The sequence below is a fragment of the Girardinichthys multiradiatus genome, chromosome Y (genome assembly GCF_021462225.1).
Source record: "Girardinichthys multiradiatus isolate DD_20200921_A chromosome Y, DD_fGirMul_XY1, whole genome shotgun sequence".
NCBI classification, from domain to species: Eukaryota; Metazoa; Chordata; class Actinopteri; order Cyprinodontiformes; family Goodeidae; genus Girardinichthys; species Girardinichthys multiradiatus.
Window position 1 is genome coordinate 458117 of NC_061818.1, and position 19218 is coordinate 477334.

At 40.4% G+C, this 19218-nt stretch overlaps 1 protein-coding gene across 2 annotated transcripts; it reads right to left on the reverse strand.

The window, feature by feature from the left end:
- Window positions 1-4995: 4995 nt before the first annotated feature.
- On the reverse strand, window positions 4996-18799 carry LOC124863917 (monocarboxylate transporter 7-like). Of its 2 annotated transcripts, XM_047358480.1 has the most exons (7): window positions 18501-18799; window positions 18274-18338; window positions 15105-15352; window positions 14665-14808; window positions 8867-8995; window positions 6564-7505; window positions 4996-6479 (listed from the first exon to the last, which is right to left on the reverse strand). In XM_047358480.1, exons 3-7 carry the CDS (start codon window positions 15334-15336, stop codon window positions 6214-6216), a joined length of 1713 nt encoding a protein of 570 aa, XP_047214436.1. In that variant the 5' UTR covers window positions 15337-15352; window positions 18274-18338; window positions 18501-18799; the 3' UTR covers window positions 4996-6213. The 2 variants fall into 2 exon arrangements, with proteins under 2 accessions (XP_047214436.1, XP_047214435.1); XM_047358479.1 differs by having other exon boundaries at window positions 18274-18799.
- Between the last annotated feature and the right edge of the window lie 419 nt (window positions 18800-19218).

The window sequence follows — 19218 nt, forward strand, 5'->3', positions numbered from 1 at the left end:
TAGTATAATATTTTTGCTTTTAATACCGTTTTACTTTTATTTCTCAGTTACTCTGACCAGAAACACTTTGTATGTTCCATTTCTAGGAAGGTGTTTCACACAGGAAGGTCATTGATGACGCACCTCCTCCAACCTCAATTTATCTCAGTAAAAATGTCTTCTGTGTGCGTAACCTCCCAGTGTAAAATTGCGACCGATTGAAGGATCTAAAAGGAGCGTCAGCTTAAACCACTTTCATCAATTTTCGATTGGACTAATTTTAGATCAGTAGGACCAACTAATGTGGGGTCACACAATATGAAGACTCACTGATCTATGTACCAAAGCTGAGATGTCAGCTGCTCCGTTCAACAGAAGCTTGTCTTGGAAATTTTGAACTATCCTAAATAAGGGACCAGATGCTAGTTAATTTAAAAGTCATGTGGTGCTGGTTTGGATCAGCAGATTTCACAGAACATCTCAGATGTGGGACAGGACAATCTCATGCTGATAGTTGGGACTTATCTGCTCTGTTAGTCTGAGTGGAAGATGAATGAGGAAGGCAGCTTGAACACTTACTGATATAGATTTTTATTATCTTGTGAGGACATGGATGGTACCTTTTCTTGCTGTTCTGACTTAGCAACCTATATAATAACTTATTATTCTGTCATTTCTTACTTTCAGGATATGTTTGACACTGACTACCCTCCGGGTGCTGCAGCAGAGCCTCTGCACACGGTGGCCTGTAAACACTGCATCTGTTGTGTTGGTATTACAGAAAATATAAATCTGTTTGTTGGTTGTTTATGAGAAAAGTGACAACACTCTAACTGACGTGCAGAGTTCAGTTATCTGCAGTAGGAACAAAACGCCAATCTGAGAGGAAGCTAAGTTAAAGTGGATTGTTGTTTACTGCCCATCATCTGAAGCAATTATTGTGCTTTAAATATTTTATAAAGAAACTGGCATGTGAAGTAGGGCCGACAGCACCCTCTTGTGGACAGCCTCTCATTTGAAGCATTTTCTGGACTGAGGAACCTGAGGAAGAACTTTAATGCCTACTTTTTCATGTCCACACTTCTTAAACGTATTACCATAGCAACACCGTTTCCTCTGCAAAAATGTCTCCCCCCTTTTTTGTTAAATACTGAAGCCTTATGTCTTGCAGCCTTACCCTCTGTAAGAGATGCTGTTCTTTCAAACCTCCAGATGTTGCGCAAAATCTGCCTTACCTTCTAAGGTTGCCTTTTAACATGTTCATGTTACTGGTGCTGTATGCTGCATCGTCTCTGATTTGTGGATTCGGACTCTTTCAGCCCCATGACAACAGCTTGAAGCTCAGATTTAGATGTTTTTCTGCAGCTCCAGATGTGGAAACAAACATCTGTGTGATTGTCTTTGTAAGGAGGTCAGTCTGTACAAGGTCCAAACTCTGCAGCAGCACTACTCTACACAGACGAGTCTTTTCATGCTGCCGCTGTCTAATGGAACTTATTGAACTTTGAGGTGACATCAGGAAACGTCCTGTCCTAAGCTCTGCATCATTTTTAAAACTATGTTAGTTCATTTCACTTCATTTGTTGACTCACAAAATGCCATGTCTTTGTGTAATGATGTTACCACTAAATACTGTATTTCTCTTCCCAGTTTGGGAAAACAGCTTTTGCTGTAAACTCTAACTTATACTGTCTTAACCGCTGACACTCCTCAATAAATCAGCTGATTTTTAATGGCTCCTGTCAGTATTGTTGGATTTTACTGCAGATAATATAGGGCCAATTTAACAGTGCAAAATATTCATACGCATAGAACCTTTTTGTTAGTTCGTTAAACTTTCTCAAAAGTCAATTTCTCTGTGAAACAAAAAGCAAGGTTTATGGGGGCATAGTTTGGGTGTATTTTACATGATAAAATTTGAGACAAAAGGAAAATTGTCAGCTCAATGTGGAGTTATGGTGAAATAATTTCTTAAAAATCCATGGTCAGTGCTTGTAGGCATTCCCACACCCATTTCCCATGATTCTTCTGTGACACAATAAAATTTATACTCAAAATTCAACAAAAAGTTGAGACCAGCCTAAACAACAAGAGTACCTGAATAAACCCCTTTGAAAGATAACCAGGAAGTTCAGCTGCTTGGATGATAAATATAAAAGAGTAAGCATGATGCACAAGCAGCATCTGTTCAGTGTTGATGTTCAATGAAGTCTTACTGAAAATGAGATTCTTTTCCTCTTGGTGTCTTGACCTCGCTGCATTTATAATTAATTTTAGGCAGTAAATAATTCAAGCATCGAAAATCTCGAGGTTTTCTGGAGCCGAAAGATCCGGTTCTCTTAAAGGAGCTGAAGTTCCTATTGCTGCTGGCCACACCATTGCCAAATAGTCAGCCAATGTGAATAAGTGTCAAGCCTGCTATTGCAGACTGACTAATCACGTGTGGTTTGAAGAAGAAAGAAGCAGGAAGAAATGGCTCCCAATCAGGAGCCAGCTCCTGTTCACTTCAAAGAACCGGCTCTTAGAGCCATTTCCTTCATGGCAGACACATCACTACTATCAAATAAAATACCTTTTAAATGAATTAAGGTCTGTGGTTGTAACATTAAATAAACTAAAACCACAACCTGGTCAAAGCATATCTACTTACCAACCCTGGCAACCTTTAGCTCCTTCCTATTTAACCAAGTAGAGGAGTTTACATATCTAGAAGTAAAAGTCAAACACTGCTATAAAAATCATTTGGGCGTAATCTTAAATAATCTGCTTGACCATTTAATCCCAAATGTGTCGTGATGGTCCCTGCTTCCCATCAGTGTAGTGGGAAGAGTTAATATAAGATGTCGGTCTAACCCCATTTTCTCTAGTTTGTTAATATGGTCCCTTTTTTACTACTCAAATTTGAATTCAAGTAAATAGTTCATCTTTCATTTGGAACAAATCTGCCCCACGAATATGGAAACCCTTCTTGGAAGTCCCTATGGCGGCAGGCATGGAAATGCCCAGTTTTATCCATTATTGCTGGGCAACAAATGCTGACCAACTAATACACTGGTTTACCAAATGGGGAAAAGAATTAAGGCCTGGTCTGGGCCGGTATGAAGCCGGACAGTAGTCCAACAATCTCTCTAGTTTGATTGTTACCAGTGTGTCTCCAATTGCAAACCCTGTAGTCAAACATTCTCTGAAAATCTTGTCCCAGCTAAGAAAACACTTGTTTCTACCATCTCAAACCCACACAGACTTCCAGGTGTGGCGCAAAACTGGCCTGACTGTTCCTTAAAATCAGTTTAAAAAAAGATTTATTTCTGTCTTTCACTTGCTAAAGGATCTGGAGCGCGGGTGTCCAAAGTGCAGCCCGGGGGCCACTTGCGGACCCCTGGACTGATGTTGTGTGGCCCTCGACTACAATTTAAGAAAGATAGAAATGTGGCCTGTTTGTACAGGTGGTTGATGCAGATATAGACATTTTTAATTAGAGAAATAACAAATAACAATCTTCATATAAGGAAACACATCTCGACAACGCACAGTATTTGTCTTTCAATTAAATTCCATAGTAATAGGAACCACATCTATCCAGTGACCTTTACTCAAAAACAAACTTTTGTTCACTCAAATCTCCTTTTACTTTATTATATTAAACTTGGCTAAATACAACAAATGTGTCAAACAGGGTGACCCAAATTCTATCCTGATCACTGAGAATTAGATAAACTTCAAGCCCAAATTTGTAAACTTGAATGCCTTTCTTTTAATGAGTGCAAACTCCTTTTAAGTTTTGGATCTACAAGGATTTATACATCGCCTTACTACCAAAGAAATTCTGAATACTCAAATTTGTTTTATAAAATAGTTTAGTGTTGAGCCAGTATAAAAATGCAGAATTTAATTTAATTTAGTTTAATCCTAAGGAATTTCTGGCAGCTCTGTCTAGGAAATATCCATCTATCATCTTGTTGTATTAGACAATGCCTAATTCAGTTTAAAATATTGCATCACTTACACTAAAATGTGTAAGATGCCATCAAGATCTGGTCATCCTAGGCCATAAGTTCTAAGACTGTTCCTCCTTATATGAATTCGGGTCAAAGGTTTGTGTAGCCCTGTCATACATCTGTAATAAACATGATTACAGATGGCCCACATATACATCTGTGGGTGGCCTCCTCCAGATGTCAGGGTTTCGTCATTACAGTTGAGAACTTTTGCTTCACTTATGGCCTGAAGGCTTTTTCTTCTTCAGTGAAAACCAATTAACCTCCTTCCTTTAATGACTGGGGCAAATGCTTTCTGTTACAGTTGGAAAAACTGAGATACAGTGTAGCCAATCAGCATGAAACATTCTGAAAAAATGTGGTCGTCTAGAGAATATATCAAGCGCCTCAATGTGACATACAAGTACATATTGTGCCTTTTCAATCCGTCATGTTCCTGCATTTATAGCTTACTGCGCTAATTACTGGGTTTTGTTTTGTTGCTACTCTATTATGATTATTATTTATGTTTTTATTTCCCTATCCAAGCATTATAGTCATCAGTCCATGTATTAATTTTCTTGTGTGTCATGGTGTGTGTGTATGTCAGAACATCTGAAACAGAATAAAGTATAAAAACGTGAGGGGTTATGAATACTCAGCAGAGGTTATAGCAGTCTCTTCATGATATGGTAACGTGATGCAAAACATGGAAAAACTGGAACACCTGCTTAACATGTCCAGGTTCAATGATGAGAGGGCTTTATTTTCCAGGGCAACACAATAGGCCTTTAAATACGGTTTTAGACAGTCTGCTTTCCCATATTACTTTCTGTGGGTTGCGTTGGTTTCCTAAAGTCTTCCTGCAACTATTAGTTTTGAAAGTTAGAATATAGTAGATATATGATGCCTCTCTATGGATGAAACCAGTGTCACAGTCCATGGTGCTGAAGCATCATTTTACCACGTCTGAGTGGAGATGCACCAGTACTTTCTGGCACGTCAGTTCCTGAAATAAACTTTACATAACACCAACATAGTTGTTTTAGAGATTTTATTTTAAAAATCACAAGGTATGTGGTACATCACTTAACAGGAATGTACCTGCCTGACACTTCATTAAAAAAATTACAAAATAAGAAAGACATCAAATAAACAATTTAAATACATTTTCTAAGCTAACCCTCAACTTGCCTCCGAGGCTGCAGAGGAGACAGTTTTGCATACATGACATATGAGACCATGTCAACATCCAGCGTTTTCCAACCAGTCACAAACTAAGCTGTCTGTTGAATGATCATTGCTTTTGAGTTTGTCTGGCATCAAGGGGAGTTCTACAGTACAGCAACAGGATCATGAAGAGATAAAAGGATTGTTCTTTTATCCAGAGCAGCACAGAATTAAAGATTCATGCATCCTTTAACCTCCATGATCAGAGCTCTGACTCCATGAGCTCACTCTGGAGGATCAGATGCTGCAGTGATCATGATAGAGATTCTAAGAATAAGATTTGTTGTACAGACTCATCTTCAGATCAACAATCTGCAGAGCTTGTGTCGCTGTCTCTTGAGCAGCAGAATGTTTGTTAAATTATTGTGAAGCTGGTCCCATTCAGAGAAGCTGTGCTTATTGAGCAACTGCTCTCACAATTTTATCTAAAGCCTCAAACACATGTTGCAATGCAGTTACTCACAGGAACACGTTTCATTTATTTATGAAATGAATTCATTTATTTGTTTATTAATAAAATGTGAACCAACAACCAGCAGAACACGGACAGACAGCAGACTTTGAACCATTTTTACCTGTCTGTTACTGGTCTGGGAAAACATCAGAAAAATAAATAAGCAAGTTACTCCAAATGTTATTTATTTCTTTATGACAGAAAACCACCCTACAATCACCCTAAATACTGGTTCAGATGTCTGCTGTCAGTCAGACTATAGTGTTTACTGTAAAAAGAGAGAAGAGGCTAGGGACCAAAGGCATCAGTCAGACATGACCTCATATCTGTGGTGCTCTATGGTCCACATTCTTAAAGCAAACAGATATGATGACATAGACCCAGCAGCCATGTCTTTGGTCTCCAGCAGAAAAAGTTTCCTTTCTGTGAAGAACTGGACTTCAGGCTTGCTTAAAAGTGAGTTAGCAACACCTGAGGTTTGATCAGCAGCAGCTGAAGTCACAGACAGCACATGCAGAACTCTGGATTCTACTTTGTTGGTTTCTATGAGGTAAAGTCCTGCTGTGGTCATCCTCAAATAACTGAGCGGTTGTCCTCAGCCTGTTTGACTGAACTGTTCTCAACCAAGTCAACCTCCAGAAAGTCCAATGGGTTACTGTCCTGAGATATATTTTTCTCTTCTTCTGTGTTCTTGCTTCTGTTCTTGTTTCTGTTCATTCTTTGGCACACTCCAGACTTGGCCACACCAACCAGAGCCAGGCAGACAGCACTGAGTCCCATTCCTGCTGCACATGAGTAAAAAGCTGCTCCATAGTTCTGAGTGACATCCACCAACACACCTGAAGGCAAAGAGAAGTCAGATGTTAGGATTTAGAGACTTTCACAAATGGTTCAAATAAAACAGCAAAAGAAGCTAACTTTACCTCCTAGTGGGGGCCCAGCCAGGCCAGCAAAGCTCTGGATGAAGACGTAGACTCCAACACATGAAGGCAACTTCTGGATGCCAACCACTTCCACCTCAGCCAGCAGGGGGATGTGTGTGGAGCCAACTGTGCCCATGAAGAAGCCGTAGAGAGCACAGCAGACCAACAGGCCCCAGAACTCCCACACAATAGTGAAGGCCACCAGAACCAGGGACATGAGAATTACACACCCCAGCAGTACATGGGTCTTCTTACAGTGAACTTTGTTTAACACTACGCCAATGGAAAAGCGGCCAAAGATTTCAGCCACAGCCATCACAGACAGCATGTAGGAGGCCATGCTGGGCTCCACGCCCTGGCTTTTGCTCAGTTCAATGATGTAAAGTTGTGGAGCAAAGAAGCCCAACGTTGCAAACAGGCCGAAGAGCGAGTACCATATGAAGGCACCGTCTTTAAGCATAGAGAAGTCCAAGAGTTTGGGGGTGGAGGGCTGGAGGGGACAGGCTTCTCCCTCTGATAGTTCTACATCAAGCTCCTCCTTGACTGGGCTGGGAGGGGTGCTGGGGGGGGCGCTGGGAGGCATGGATGCTGATTTCTCCAGGATCTCTTTGTCCTGATCCCCCCACCGCATCAGAGCCTTTGCCTCTGTTTCAGCGTTTCCGAGGTCTTCGTCAGACGTTGAGAGGGACGTTACACCTGAGTCCCCAGAACCCTGGGAGATGGCTGAGCTGAGGGAGGTTCGTGTTTGTTCGTTCTCCAGCTCATAATCACTTTGGATCTGCTTCAGAGACAGGGAGTCTGAGTCACTGTCCTCCTTTACAAGCTCCGACTCAATTCTGATTGGACGTAGGAGGATGCCAAAGCCAATAACAGATGCCTGCATGACGCCGAGAACAACCAGACAGTAGCGCCAGCCGATGACCTCCTTCAGTCTGGTGAAGGCTGTAGAGACATGTTCACTGTGATTCATATTGTTATTGTTTTAATGTAGAACATAATTACAACTATTATGATACTTTCACGTAAAGGTTTCTACTTCTAGAATGACTCCCAACTGTCCTCACACCCTTAAATCCACAAACTTCACTGTTTTATTGGCATTTCATGTGACACACAACAGTCCATCATTTAAGTTCTATTTCTAGCCTCAGATGTTTGTTAGAGAACATCAGAGAACAAGCAGCATCATGAAGACCAAGGACCACAGCAGACAGCTCAGGGAGGAAATTGTGGAGAAGTTTAAAGCAAGTTAGATTCTACAACAATATCTCAAGTTTTGACATCTCTCAGAGCTCATCATCTGAACATGGAGAGATGGAGCAACTGCAGACCAAACAAGATGTTGATGTCCACCTAATCAAAGACACAGCCAAGAGGACTATGGTAACTCTAGAGGTGCTGCAGAGATCCACGGGTTAGGTGGAGGAACCTGCCATAGGACAGCTACTTGTCTAGCCTTTGTGAAAGATTGGAAAAAAGAAAGCCACAAGGCAAGTAGGAGACACAGCAAACATGTTGAAGAAGGTGCTCTACTCAGAGGAGTCCAAAACTGAACTTTTTTGGCCTTCATGCTACTGCCATAGTGTATGGCAGAAAAATAATACTGCAAATCTACCTGAGCACACAATCCCTACTGTGACACATGATGGTGGCAACACTATTTGTTTGGCAGGGACAGGAAGAAGCTGGTCAGAGACGATGGCAAGATGGATGGAGCTAAATCCAGGACAGACCTGGAAGAAAACTTCTTAGAGGATGCAGAATACCTTAGACTAGGTTGGAGGTTCTCCTTCCACCAGGACAACCACCCTAAACATACAGCCAGATATACAATGGGGTGATTTAGATCAAAGCAGATTCATGAGTAAGAATGGCCTAGTCAAAGTACAGAATCAGTGACAAGACTTGAAACTTGATTGTTACAGACACTCTCCATCCAATATGGGTGAGTTGAGCTGCTTGCAAAAAAGACTGAAGAAACATTTAGTTGTGTAGAAGCTGTTGAAGACAAATGCCTAAATGATTTACAGCTGGAACTACAGCCATATACAAATAATTCAGAAATCTGAAAATCATCTATGATTTTCCTTCCATAGCCAGAAAATCCTAATTAAAGACATGGATGTTTGTGACTGCAACCTGACAAACACGTTGCAACATTAAGGTACTTTACATGTTTGATAGCATCAAAGAACATTTCTCTGACAGGAGTTCAATAATAGGTATGTTTAATTCTGTGCTTTTTAGATTTTCTATGTTATAATGGGCAGAAAAAGTAAGATTTAGGAGACTGCATAACTCACCAGGTGCAAATGCGAACATGGCGAAGGATTCTCCAGAGGAAGCGATGGAAGTGACGAGGGCTCGCCGCCTGGAAAAGTACTGGGCTAGGATGGTGACCGTGGGGAGGAAAGCGAGGCAGAAGCCAAACCCTAAAAAGAGACGAGAAAAGAAAAAGGGGACATGACAGCCACTGGTCCGATTGATAGGAACACTGCATGGCTAGGGGGGTGGGTCAAAGTGTCAAGCCGCCGTGTCCCTCCTTTGTCAAAGATGGCAGGCTGCTTGAGAGGAGACAGGGTTGCTACAGCCACGGCTGGAAGACAAAATGCATGTAAAGACAACAAAAGACAAAGGGAGAGAGAAGAAGGAATTGTAAAGTTAGCCATGTTCCACTGGAGAGGCAGACATGGTATTCATGGTGGGAGAGCTAGCAGTGCCTTCTGTTAAAAAAATAATAATGTTACTGTTCTCTAATACAAAGATTACTAATTTAGTCATATTCCAAGATATCATTTCCCCCCAGAAATGTTATACTGTTATCTCAGGCTTGTGTTGTTTCTGTCTGTCCCTCCTAGAAAGCTTTTGCCTGGTTCACAAGGCAACGTTTTAAAACTGTTGCTTGATTTCAAAACCTGATGATTCCCTTAGCTCTTAGCAGCCATGACTTTATGGGATTCTTCTTAAATAAAATTGATTCCATTAAAAATAAAATCTTTGACATACTCCTGAAGATGATTACTTCATCCTCAGCAAGTGAGACAACATTGGAAATAACTGCAGAACCTGATCTGTGTTTGGACTGTTCTGATCCTGTGGAGCTTCCTGAGTTATCAGAAATATTAACTTCATCTAAACCTTCAACTTGTATGTTAGACCCAATCCCAACCAAATTATTTAAGGAAGTGTTCCCTCTGATTACCAGCCCTGTTTTAGATATGATTAATCTATCTTTAGTAAATGGATCAGAACCACAGGCTTTTAAGTTAGCTGTAATTAAACCTTTACTTAAGAAACCTTCACTTGATCGAGATGATTTAATAAACTACAGACCTATATCCAATCTTCCATTCTTATCTAAAATTCTTGAGAAAATAGTTTCTAATCAAATGTGTGAACATTTATACAGCAATGACCTGTTTGAAGAGTTTCAGTCAGGTTTCAGAGCTCATCATAGCACTGAAACAGCTCTGCTGAAAGTCACTAATGATATTCTTATGGCCTCAGATAATGGACTTGTGTCTGTTCTGGTTCTGTTAGATCTCAGTGCTGCATTTGATCCAGTCGACCATAATATTCTCTTAGAAAGGCTGGAATATGCTGTAGGGATCAGGAGAACAGGGTTAGGCTGGTTTAAATCTTATCTGTCTGACAGATTCCAGGTTGTTCATGTAAATGATAAATCATCTTTAAACTCCAGGGTTAATTGTGGAGTACCACAGGGTTCAGTACTTGGGCCAATTCTCTTTACTATATGCTTCCAATAGGTCAAATTATCAGGCAGCATAGGATAAATGTTCACTGTTACGCTGATGATACTCAGCTTTACTTATCCATAAATCCTGATGAGCCCAACCAGTTAGATAGACTACAAGCATGTCTTGAAGATATAAAAACTTGGATGACTTTAAATTTTTTGCTTCTAAATTCAGACAAGACAGAAGTTGTCGTCTTTGGACCGGAGTATTTAAAAAAGAAACTGCTTAGTCAGTCAATTAACCTGGATGGCAATAAATTGACCTCCGGTAATAAAGTAAAAAACCGTGGTGTTATTTTTGACCAGAACATGTCATTTACGGTGCCTTGTGAAAGTATTCGGCCCCCTTTAACTTTTCAACCTCTTGCCACATTTCAGGCTTCAAACATAAAGATATAAAATTCAAATTTTTTGTGAAGAATCAACAACAAGTGGGACACAATCATGAAGTGGAATAAAATTTATTGGATGTGTCAAACGTTTTTAACAGATAAAAAACTGAAAAGTGGGGTGTGCAATATTATTCGGCCCCCTTGCATTAATACTTTGTAGCGCCACCCTTTGCTACAATTACAGCTGCAAGTCTCTTGGGGTTTGTCTCTATCAGTTTTCACATTGAGAGACTGAAATTCTTGTCCATTCTTCCTTGTAAAACAGCTGGAGCTCAGTGAGGTTGGATGGAGAGCGTTAGTGAACAACAGTCTTCAGCTCTTTCCACAGATGCTCGATTGGATAGAGGTCTGGACTTTGACTTGGCCATTCCAACACCTGAATACGTTTATTTGTGAACCATTCTATTGTAGACTTGGCTTTATCGTCCCAGTCTCAGGTCTCTTGCAGACTCCAACAGGTTTTCTTCCAGAATGGTCCTGTATTTGGTCCCATCCATCTTCTCATCAATTTTTACCATCTTCTCTGTCCCTGCTGATGAAAAGCAGGCCCAAACCATGATGCTGCCACCACCATGTTTAACAGTGGGGATGGTGTGTTCAGGGTGATGAGCTATGTTGCTTTTACACCAAACATATCGTTTTGCATTGTGGCCAAACAGTTTGATTTTGGTTTCTTCTGACCAGAGCACCTTCTTCCACATGTTTAGTGTGTCTCCCAGGTGGCTTGTGACAAACTTTAAACGAGACTTTTTATGGATATCTTTGAGAAATGGTTTTCTTCTTGCCACTGTTCCATAAAGGCCAGATTTGTGCCGTGTACGACTGATTGTTGTCCTATGGACAGACTCTCCCACCTCAGCTGTAGATCTCTGCAGTTCATCCAGAGTGATCATGGACCTCTTGGCTGCATCTCTGATCAGTCTTCTCCTTGTTTGAGATGAAAGTTTAGAGGGACGGCCGGGTCTTGGTAGATTAGCAGTGGTCTGATACTCCTTCCATTTCAATATGATTGCTTGCACAGTGCTCCTTGGGATGTTTAAAGCTTGGGAAATATTTTTGTATCCAAATCCAGCTTTAAACTTCTCCACAACAGTATCTTGGACCTGCCTGGTGTGTTCCTTGGTCTTCATGATGCTCTCTGTGCTTTGAACAGAACCCTGAGACTATCACAGAGCAGGTGCGTTTATACGGAGACTTGATGACACACAGGTGGATTCTATTTATCATCATCAGTCATTTGGGACAAGATTGGATCATTCAGAGATCCTCACTGAACTTCTGGAGTGAATTTGCTGCACTGAAAGTAAAGGGGCTGAATAATATTGCACGCCCCACTTTTCAGTTTTTTATTTGTTAAAAACGTTTGACACATCCAATAAATTTCATTCCACTTCATAATTGTGTCGCACTTGTTGTTGATTCTTCACAAAAAATTAGAATTTTATATCTTTATGTTTGAAGCCTGAAATGTGGCAAGAGGTTGAAAAGTTCAAGGGGGCTGAATACTTTTGCAAGGCACTGTAAATCCCATATTAAACAGGTTTCTAGGATTTTCTTCTTTCATCTCCAGAACATTGTCAAACTTAGAAATATCCTATCTAGGAGTGACGCTGAAAAACTAGTCCATGCATTTGTTACTTCAAGGCTGGACTATTGTAATTCTTTACTATCAGGATGTCCACAAAATGCAGTTAAAAGCCTTCAGCTGATTCAAAATGCTGCAGCAAGAGTTCTGATGAAAATTAAAAAGAGAGATCATATTTCTCCTATTTTAGCTTCCCTTCATTGGCTCCCTGTTAAATCCAGAATAGAATTTAAAATTCTCCTCCTCACATATAAAGCCCTTAATGATCTAGCTCCATCATACATCAGAGATCTGATTGGTCCATATGTTCCTAACAGAGCACTTTGTTCTCAGACTGCAGGTTTACTGGTGGTTCCTAGATTCTCTAGAAGTAGAATGGGAGGCAGATCCTTTAGTTATCAGGCTCCTCTCCTGTGGAACCAGCTCCCAGTTTTAGTCCGTGAGGCAGACACCCTGTCTACTTTTAAGGCTAGGCTTAAAACTTTCCTTTTTGATAAAGCTTATAGTTAGAGTGGCTTAGTTTATCCTGAACTATCTCTGTAGTTATGCTGCTATAGGCTTAGGCTGCTGGAGGACATAATGACCACTTTCACCCTCTTTGCTACATTCTCATACTACTCTCCAATTTTGCATTATTTGCTGTTATTTCAGCTTTTAACTTTATGTTCTCTCTATTCTCTTCCTAGAAGCTACAACTGGCCTGACTCTGTGTCTACCTGTGACACCTTTCTGGAGAGGGGAATCGTCTGAGCTTCTGCTGGCAACAACTTAATGCTCACCTTCTACAGATGATCCACATGACCCTGTCTTTTAGTGTTTAACCCTTTCTCTCTCCTAGACATGGCTACTGACTGAGCTTCTACTGTAACTAACTCTATGTGCTCTCTTTCAGACTCTAACCTTGAAAACTGGCTCAGAGTTTATCTGTTCTTTCTTTCTAGATGAAACGACTAAAGGAGCTACATCCATTAACATTTACTTCTCCTTCCCATAGAAAGTACTCCTGGATCAGTGCTTATTTGTTCTCTTTGTGTCTCTGCTCTGTTCTCTCAAACCTCCAGTCGGTCGTGGCAGATGGCCGCTCACACTGAGCCTGGTTCTGGTTCTGCTGGAGGTTTCTTCCTGTTAAAAGGGAGTTTTTCCTCTCCACTGTCGCTACATGCATGCTCAGTATGAGGGATTGCTGCAAAGTCAACACCAGTGACTGTCCACTGTCTCTACATGTTCTTCCAGGAGGAGTGAATGCTGCAAGTCACTGACTGGATGCAATCTGCTGGGTTTCCTTAGATAGAAAAACTTTTTATCCAATTTGAATAAATAACTGAATCTGACTGAACTGTTCAATGGTTACGATTAATTTGAATGTATGAACCTGACTGTTGTGAAGAACCTTGAGACGACATGTGTTGTGAATTGGCGCTATATAAATAAACTGAATTGAATTGAAATTGAATGATGATAATAAAATCGTAGGTATAACAGGTTTGGTCTTACAGTGTGAGGTGTCCCGGAACACAGCAAGCACAACACACACCACAAACATTTAGATGTCAGACAGGAAATCTCTAGAGATCAAACGTGAGTTCAGAATAAATAAATATGGCCCATAAGGAAGAAGCAATGGCGATAGTTTGTGGACTAATTTTAACAGAGAAAAAAACAATACAAAAAGAAAAGTTGTTGGTTAAAGGAGACACATACTGTGTGTTTACATTGTTCTCTATTTCCTGGGTAATTACAGTTCTAATAAACGTGCATAGATTTCTAGTGCACCATGGCAGCTGTCTGTCTCTGTGTTTTTATCACCTCGCTTTTTGATTGGCTACACGTCACATTCAACAGACTGCGTGCTCGTTTGTCCTCGGGGAATACCCCAAGCACTAGGATATCAGGCCAAGACGATTCAAAATGTTGAATATCTCCGATTTAAGGTAAGAGCGGCTCCAACTAGACCAGATCACTCTTAAAGCACCACACACAGCAGGTATATCTCATTAGATTATCTTTAGAGCCATCACAGGGCATCCTTAAGATTGTCGGAAGGGGAAGATAGGGTCAATGGCATAATTATCATGCTGTGTGAACCAGGCATTAGGTAGTAGACAGATCTCTCTATGTAGTGTTTCAGAGAAGTTCTTCACCTGTCAGTCATTAGACGATTCTTGAAAGGAATATACTGTTTCAGATTTTATTGACACTGCTAGAAGTCCCTTTAGTTTATAATATGTGGGCGTTAAACAAGATCACGGGGATCTGCAGAGGGAACTCCACTTTATAAAATTACACAAACATAGTCAGACAAACAAATGTTCTACATAGACAGTCAGGTAGATAGGACGAGATGTTGTTTGTGTGAGTTTCTTGTACCTGAGATGATGCCAATACTGATGTACATCTCATTGATGCCGTTGATAAAGGCAGAGGAGATCATTCCCAGGCTCATGAGGAAGCCCCCCATCATGACCACAGGACGGCAGCCGAAGCGGTTGCTAAGCATCGAAGCCAGAGGGGCTGAGGGTGGAGTTGAAACACCATAATCAATAAATGTTGTGAACGGACGCTGTAGACACTGTGGTCAGATAAGGCTGACATTAAAACAGTGAAAACAATCTATCACTATTCTTCTGATTCACAGTTCTGCACTACTTTGTGTTGGTCTACGACATAAAATCCACATGAAACAGACTGAATGTGTGACAAATGAAGTGCATGAGCTGTACATGTGTTTGGTCTTCCACCTACAACAAAGACAACATTTCAAGTCCTAGTCACTTGTCAGAAATACCAGTAAAAACATAATGACTAACCCGTGAAGGCAAAGACAAACACAGAGATGGAGATGACCCAGGAGACCCGGCTGTTGGTCTCCTTAAACTCCCTCATGAGATCCTCGAGGAACACTCCAAGGGTCTTGAGGACTCCATACGTGTTGACTTCCACCATGAAGAAGGCCACAGCCACGGCCCAGCCCCACCCCCCTTCTGGCACCTCTGGGTAAACATTTGGACTCAAACAACGAGGTACTTTGGGAATCTTCATGGCTACAAGAGGCCTCCTGGTAAGAGAAACAGACATGAACATGAACCATAGCATGGCTCAGCAGAAAGACGAAGCTGCAGACATGGATTCTGTGTCGTCGTTTGAGGGGTGGAAGGATGTGGGGAGCTTCTTTGGTTCTCAAATTGTTCTACAAATAATTGTTGTACGATGAGTTGCATTTTAGCAGGTATGACCTTCACAGAGGGGATGTTGCCATTATTAATCAGAAGTGACTTGAAGAAAAGGTCATTTGACGGAAACTTGAATGTTCTAATTTAGGTTGGGTCAATAGCTTCAACCATAGTTTTTTTCTTTCCCATATTTAGATATCCTCTGATAGTGACATACAAAATGGCTGAATGTTGAAGCATTGAAAAAGAGGAAATTAATCTTAAATCATTTAGTGTCATTTCATGCTAACAGCACACACTCTACAGACGGGTCAGTGGTGTTGATGTTCTGCAGTCCGAATGACTTAAGTCCCAGAACAATTAAGCTAATGCATTGGCTCACTTTTTCTTTCTGAAAGACATAAAAGTACCTCCAAAAAAACAAAACAAAAACATTCCAACAACAAACCTTAAGTTTACCTTGATCTTCATTTTGTGTCTAAACATATAAAGTATTACTGTGTTAAATGTGGGCTGAAGTTACCAGATGGGACTAAGAATCCCAAGCAGACATAAGGAGATTTGAAACCTGTTTTCCCTCTGAAATATGATCCATGTCCACACATATGCAGCTTTTTAAAGTCTCATCTACTTTAGATTTTGAACCACTGATTCATTTAAATGTTTTTTTAATGTTATTTTTTATAACTAATTCAGGAGCAGTATGTATTTTGTGTAAACGCTGTTGGCTTTAGGTTCTATGTAAATAGAAACCCTCATCTTTTTGTTCCTGAGCTTCAAATGTATAGAACCAAGTATTTTCTAGAAACGGTTTGACTACCTTTGATTCTTGCACTTTCCATGCATTAGATTAGGAACTCACTGTCCTCAGCCTGTGGTCTCAGTCTTTCAGGTGCTATGTTGGTGCAAATGCTGTGTTCTGTAAACAGTGTTCACTGCAGGGTTAATCTGTTGTTAGGGCTGCATAAAATAGGGACAGGTGTTTAGGACCACATAAAAACGAGAGCAATACCATTAAGGCCTGATGAGCCATTTTAAATAAAGCTCCTCCACTATAGATAACTGTCCCAACACAAAACATTTTTAGATCATAGGTCATTTTCATAGCTGTAAGCTTATTATCTCAGATGTAAGAGTGAACTGTAGGGGGTCTGATACGTTTATACTGATTAAAAAATGTTTTATTGCAGAGACTTTGACTTGTTGCGTCAGGATCAGCACCAGGTCAACTGGCAACCAGTTCCACCGAGACACTTAAACACTTTAATGAACAAAGCAGATTCTAGTGAGAGCTTCCAGTGAACTACACACCAGATTTTATTGTGGTTCAATTTCATTTATATTCATATCATAACAACTGAATAGCAGGTATCTAAGACTGTCTCAGGAATCCTGTCAGAAATAAGTTGTGGGCTAGTTTTAGGCAGAAGCAAGAAGCACTGCCAGTTTACATTACCTCACCCTGTTTTAAAGGGTTACATATTTATTTATTGCATAATATTGAGTATGGACATCAGGCAAGCAATGGTGACTATGTCTTTTTATTGAGTCCTCTCATAAGTTGACTGAATATTAACAATAATTTATTACTTAGTAACCACACCCCAGAAAACTGTGAACAGAGATCAGAACATACCCTGGTTCTAGCTTCTGAATGCTGAAAACTTGCTACTTTTCCTCGTGTTGTTATTAAATGTCTGTTTTAGAGACAAACTCTCAATCAACAATTTTCACCTTGACTGTCTGGTAGAAAACACAGACTGCTGTTGGTAATGCTGCTTCACTAATAACTAATATGAGATCCTATACTGAGTTATACTCGCAATCTGTACATCTGTGATGGTTAAAAAATTTGTGACACATTTGGCGTGATGTCACCTCTACTCCTAACAAATCACTAATGACCACTTAAAACAGGAATATTTCTCTAAGTGAAATCATTTAAATTAAAATCAACTTTTCAAGAACATGGAGATCGAAAGTTAGACATAATTTTGATTGGTAAATCTTTAGTTTTCCTGCCATCTTTTAAAGCTTCTCAGACCAGTTATCCATTTCAGTACACAATCATCTATGAAATTAATCAATATCCAAAAAATGTTATGAGCTCATTCATTTTTGACTTTTAAACTCTTCTACTTCGTTATCAAATTGCATTCAGAGCCCTTTCTACGCTATTCATGCTCACGTTTTATCCAAAGAACTTTACGGATTATTTTGAAATGATTTTGTAATTCTAATCCTAAAATGTGTTTTTGCTAGCAGCGCGCACTCCGCGTGGTATTTGGTGAAACTGCTTGTTTTTGACTCAGACCATTTTAACCGGATTGGTCTGGTTTTTATCGGTATGTTTAGCGTAAAAGAACCGTGCTCTCGTCTTGTTTTCTGTGTTTGGGTTGTACGCACTGCAGAGGCAGCGGGATGATGTCAACGTGCCGCATGCGAGAGGTTTCTCCCACACTGATGCAGGCAGTTACCCCCGGGTCTAAATTTGCCCCTGCTTGCCTGGCAGCGCCTCACAACAGGAAGAGCTCTTCAAACATTTCACTTGGACCAGATTTCCCCCTGTTATCTTAACCAAGTTGGAACTAGCTTATAAACGTCTTTTTGAAAAGGAATGATAGTAGACGGAACATTTACGTATCAGTAAAAAAAAAACAACATTATATTTAATAAAAAGTTAAATTTAAAATAAGTAAAGACTTGCATTTGCAATGAAGCGGATAGGAGGCAGGCTGACAGCCGCTCTTGTGTCTGACCCAAGAACGGAGGTTAACCAGCATCTTGGAGCCAAGTTCACACTTACCGGCAGAGCTGAGCAGTGGATGGGAGGCAGTCTTTTGAATCTTGTGGACTTCTTGCTTCCTTTATCTGTTGGTCATTTTGGTATCTTTATGATTTCTAAAGATTGGTATTTTTCTTAGTTCGACAGAGCAGCAGTTAAACACTTATATTTTTTAAATATTTAAATATCTAAAACGATATTTAAATATTTTTCGCGCTAAAATTTAACTATTTGTTAAATACATCTACTTCCTCAGTGTGTAAGTCTTTTCTGTCAGCGGCAGCATCCTTTGTCTTCAGAGTTATGTCCTGCCTGTCTTCGCAGCCCTTTACCGGCTTCAGCCGGTATATTCAAACGCGGGCACGCGGGTCCCCGGCTGCATGAACGCGCAGCTCTTCACTGCGCCCACGCGTCTGCCGTACACGTGCATCTTCAATGTGCCTCGAGCCGTCGCTGTCTCTCTCGTCGCGTTTACTGTAACATGAAAAAAAATGTACCACACTAAAGAAAGGACGATTAACTGTGGCCTTTATCAGACACAAAGGGGGAAAAACTGATATTTTGAATAGTTTGCGTTTCTACGAGAACCAAATCGGGGTTTCCGTTAGGTAGAATGTAATTTGTCAGATTTTACCATGGATCCTGAATGCAGATTCGCCAGTTGGCGCGCGCTACGTATACCTTGCGCATACCGGTTGCGCGGTTGGGATGAGCAGGTTTATTCCGGTCTAGAGGTGGTTTGAAACAGTTTCCCATTCAGCCTGCTGTGGTAGCGTCTATCTGTGTTCTGTTAAATTTTAATGTCACAAATCATTTATAAAAGGAACATTTCAGTGTGGTTATAAAAGATCATAGTTGGCTTTTTCTTTTTCCTTTAGCTGTTCTTTTTCCTGTTTTTCTTTTAGCTTAAGAACTCCATTAACTTGAGAAGTAAACAGCAGAAATAATAAATATCTATCTAAAATA